Genomic DNA, 4,071 nt, shown 5'->3' on the forward strand with positions numbered 1-4,071 from the left:
ATCTTGTGCAGCAATTAACCACTAGGAAGAATGTATGTAATGTGTTAATTATTGAAACTGTCCTACCAATTTGGTTTGAAACTCTCTCATTGCTATTTGTTTCTCAATAAAATTATGGAAAAAAATAAAATAAAATCCTGTTTGGAAGACTGCCACCCTTGGTGCCAGTATTGGCAGGACTATAAAAGATTAGGACTCTGAGCCCGCAACAGCGACTGCAGGCCTTACAAAGGACTCTGGAGGGAAGAACCCTCCAGCCCAGATGGGGGGCCATATGATGTCACCCACACTGCACACCCACTTGGGTTAAAGTTACACATTACATGCAGTAGTTTCATCACTCATGAGTAACAAGTGTGTAGCCAAGGGGCTGAGGAGACGGCGCAGTGGAATAAGCACTTCTCTGGCAAGTGCAAAGGCCTGAGTTCAATGCCCGGTTCCGCCAAGAAAAGAAAAAGTGCATAGCCAAAGTACAACCAGCCCTGCCTTTCCCCAGACCCCGTACATAAAGAAAACTCTCCAATCGCCGGGAAATCTCCCTGCCGATATTACAGCTTGAGAGGTAACACCAAAACCAGTGGGGCCACTAGAGGTACTGCCTGGCCTCCCACCTTGAGTCTAAAAAGCTCACCTGCTCAGACTCCAGTACCGACTCCAGAGAGCTGGCTGACGCTGCCTGATTCAAGAGTGCTCCTCCTGGAGACACTAGGCTAAGAACGAGTCCAGCAGACCCATTGTTACAAAGATTTGATGTCATCCCCAAGCTTGATTGGCTGACAAAGGAAGTCAGCCAGGGATGTCTACTTGGATACATGACCTGATATTTGCCCTAATGGGCCTGTTCTTCTGTTTCTTTTAGGCCTAGTTGTAGATGGACCCAGAGCTGAGGCTTCTGGCAGGCTGCAGCCCATGAGCCTGTTCGATGTTCAGAGCATGCGGGGCCTGCCCCCGGGGCTGGGGAACAAGACAAGCAGGAGGGCGGTGGGAGAAGGGGTGGCCTAAGGGGGCCCAGAGCCACTGCCGGGCGCCCTGCCTCTAAAGACAGGGCCTGAGCCCGGCCCTGCACCCATGGAAGACACGATTGCGCAGTCTTTCAAGGCGTTTATTGACTCCTGGGAGGAAGAGGGACCGAATGCTCAGGCGTCCTAAGCGGGGTGCAGCCCGTGTCACAGCGGCATCAGCTTCCTACACAGACGTGACCAGAGGATTGGAGTGGGCTGGACCCGCGTCCGGGAACCCGGGACCCGGGGCCGCCCGTGGGGTCCTTACCCGATATCTGCAGCTGCACGGGGGCGCTGCGCGGCGACTCGAAGGCCACGGGCCCCCATGCGCGGTAGCGGCAGCTGTAGTTGCCTGCGTGCTCCGGCCCTGCGGCGAGCAGCACCAGGTCGGCCGATGCGCGCGCGGAGCCGACTCTCACCAGCGCGTCCTCCTCGCCCGCGCGCAGCAGCTCGAAGACCACGCCCGGCACTGGGCCCTCGCAGCGCAGCACGACGTCGCGGCCCGGTGTCACGCGCGACCCCAGGACTTGGAGTCGCGGAGCAGGCGGGGGCCCTAGTGAACGGGCAGGCGGGTTCAGCAGTGTCGCTGGGTCATCGTCCGCGCGCCTCCTGCTTCAACCCCAGACCGGCTTCCAGGGCGGGCGCGGCACAAAAGTCGAGGGTGGGGACAGAGTCACACGATGACCATGACTGACATGCGTGCAGCACGGGGAAACTGAGGCACTGGCAGGCGAAGAGCCGCCTGGGATCTGAACGGGAAAACCCGGGCCGCCGCACGCGGTGCACGAGCGCACGGTCCCGAAAGTGGAACCCAGGGCCTCGCTCGGAGCTCCGTCCCCAGCGCTTTTTTAACCTCAGTTTCCAGACGCGGTCACGCTCAGCGGCCGGGGCCAGGTCCCCGCCTACGACCCTCCCGCCGCAGCCTCCCGAAGCTTGGCGGCCTGCGGCTCACCGTCCACGCGCAGCTCCAGGCGCGCACTGGGCGCGGAGCCCACGGAGGGCTGCGCGGGGTCCGTGTAGACGCAGCTGTAGTTGGCCGAGTCCGCCACCGAGACGCTCCGCAGCTCGAGCTCGGCCTCGGCGCCAGCGGGTCGCAAGAGCGCCAGCAGCCGGCGCCCTCCAGCGTCCTCGCGCTCCAGCGCCACGTGCAGGCCGGGCCCGGGCACCGAGCAGCGCAGACGCACGTGGGAGCCGGGCACGGGGCGCGGGTCGGCGGGGTCCGCGCGCAGGTCCGGCGCCGGAAGCGAGCCTGCAGGAGCGGGGGCGGGAGCTCAGCTGCGTGCAGCTGGGCTGGAGGCCGAGGCAGGGGCTGCGGGTCCACCCCGCGCGCTCACCGTCGCTGCGCACCAGCTCCACCGGCGCGCTGCTCGCGGACCAGGCCGCGTCCGCCCCGGGCGGCCGGTAGCGACAGGTGTAGGGGCCGCCGTCGCCCTCGACCCCATCCAGCAAGAAGAAGATGCGGTCGGGACTGGTGCTGGCCATAGACACCCGCAGGGCCTCCCCGCGCCGCCACAGCTCGAAGTTCGCCTCCGGCAGGGGTGCCACGCAGCTCAGGGTCACGCGCTCGCTGGGCTGCAGGACCCTGGCGCCGTCGCCCCAGAAGTCCAGCGTGGGCGGCGGCGGCACGGCTGTGGACAGAGCTGGGATAGGAGTCTGACGGGCACCGCGCCGCCCCCGCCCCCGCCCTGCTCTGGTAGCCCTACTCACCCAACTCTTCCACCGTCACGGGGGCACTGGGCTCCGAGGGGCCCCCCGCGGCGTGCGTCCGGTAGCTGCAGCTGTAGTTGCCCGCATGGTGGACTGAGAAGATGGCCTCTCCTTCGTGCCCCGCCTCAGCCATCACAGAAGATGGGGGGTCACCTTCCCGCATCAACAAGAAGGTCACCCTGGGCCTGTCCGCGCGGCACCGCAGAGTGCAGTTCAGGCCAGGTGCGATCCAGGACACCGGCTCAGCAGACAGCCGAGGCGCAGGCAGGGGCTCTGTGAAGGGGGGTGGGGGGGTAGGAAGGGGCTGTGCACAGCTAAACCCGCACTCAGCGTGGGAGGGGACAGGAGACGAGGGTATGCTGGGCTCCACCCGACAGAAGGGAAAACAGGCATGGGCTCAACTCCATGAGCGCCCTGCTCACCTGTGCCTGACACCTCCACGAGGTCACTCAGCTGGCTCCACCCTCCACTCAGGCCTGCGCGGCAGTGGTAGAGGCCCCGGTTGTCCCTAGTCACATCTCCCAGCACAAACTGGTGGGTGATGGCAGGGATATCCACGTGCACGGGCTCCAGGGCCACGCCGTCCTTGAACAGCTGGAAATCCTGGGTCTCCATGCGCGCACCGCAAGTCAGCGTGAGCTGGGCCCAGGGCTGTAGCGGGGAGGCCGACTCTGCCCAGAGCTTGGGCCGAGTCTCAACCACTGTGGGCAGAGGAACCACAGGGTCAGCGGAAGCTGCAGGGGCCAGACGGCCCACCACCCTGCACTGAGCCCGGACTCACTTACGGCCGCCTCACTCGCTGGGCCCAGGGTGAGACCTGCGGAGACAGCGCCACCCATGAGGCCCCGTTCACTCCCGTCCTCCAGAGACCCAGGCCCAATGCCTCACCCCAGAGCAGCAGCAAGCCCACCCGGGCAGCCATGGTGCCGGCCCTCTCTCCTCCTCCCGCTGGTGCCTGGGTGGATGTCTGCAGGGCAGGTGGACTGGGCCACTGACCTGTCCCTGTTTATCCTTCCTGAGTGGTGGGCGGGGATAGCAGTGGTGTGGGGCCAAAGGGTGAACCTGTCAGCCCAGTTGGGGATAGTCAGCAGTAGTGGTAATCAATAATAATGGATCATTAACACAATAACAATAAAACGTGATGCAAAAAGATGGCTCATGCCTGTCATCCCAGCTATTTGGGAGGCTGAGGCAGGAGGATGACAAATGAAGCCAACCTGGGCAATTTAGCAAGATTCTGTGCCGAAATAAAATTATAAAGGGGTTGGCGGTGCAGCTCAGTGGTAGTGTGTTTATCTGGTGTGTGCAAGGCACTGGGTTTGCACCCTGTATCAGAAGGGAGTAACAGTCGAATGTGAGCCTC

At 63.2% G+C, this 4,071-nt stretch overlaps 1 protein-coding gene across 1 annotated transcript; it reads right to left on the reverse strand.

The window, feature by feature from the left end:
- Positions 1 to 1,086: 1,086 nt before the first annotated feature.
- A1bg (alpha-1-B glycoprotein) lies at positions 1,087 to 3,710 on the reverse strand. The gene is made up of 8 exons (XM_023708020.1): positions 3,597 to 3,710; positions 3,490 to 3,525; positions 3,131 to 3,409; positions 2,709 to 2,981; positions 2,336 to 2,629; positions 1,954 to 2,250; positions 1,270 to 1,554; positions 1,087 to 1,185 (listed from the first exon to the last, which is right to left on the reverse strand). Exons 1-8 carry the CDS (start codon positions 3,628 to 3,630, stop codon positions 1,178 to 1,180), a joined length of 1,506 nt encoding a protein of 501 aa, XP_023563788.1. The 5' UTR covers positions 3,631 to 3,710; the 3' UTR covers positions 1,087 to 1,177.
- Positions 3,711 to 4,071: the final 361 nt, after the last annotated feature.

This window comes from Octodon degus, unplaced genomic scaffold (assembly GCF_000260255.1).
Source record: "Octodon degus isolate 3935 unplaced genomic scaffold, OctDeg1.0 scaffold00322, whole genome shotgun sequence".
Taxonomy (NCBI): domain Eukaryota; kingdom Metazoa; phylum Chordata; class Mammalia; order Rodentia; family Octodontidae; genus Octodon; species Octodon degus.

What these genes read in the sequence shown, in the direction of transcription:
- A1bg (XM_023708020.1), bottom strand. Translation starts at nt 3,630, where the DNA reads ATGGCTGCCCGGGTGGGCTTGCTGCTGCTCTGGG. An exon ending in GGGCTTGCTGCTGCTCTGGG is followed by an intron (nt 3,526 to 3,596) that starts GTGAGGCATTGG and finishes CTGTCTCCGCAG; the next exon opens with GTCTCACCCTGGGCCCAGCG. An exon ending in AGCGAGTGAGGCGGCCGTAA is followed by an intron (nt 3,410 to 3,489) that starts GTGAGTCCGGGC and finishes CTCTGCCCACAG; the next exon opens with TGGTTGAGACTCGGCCCAAG.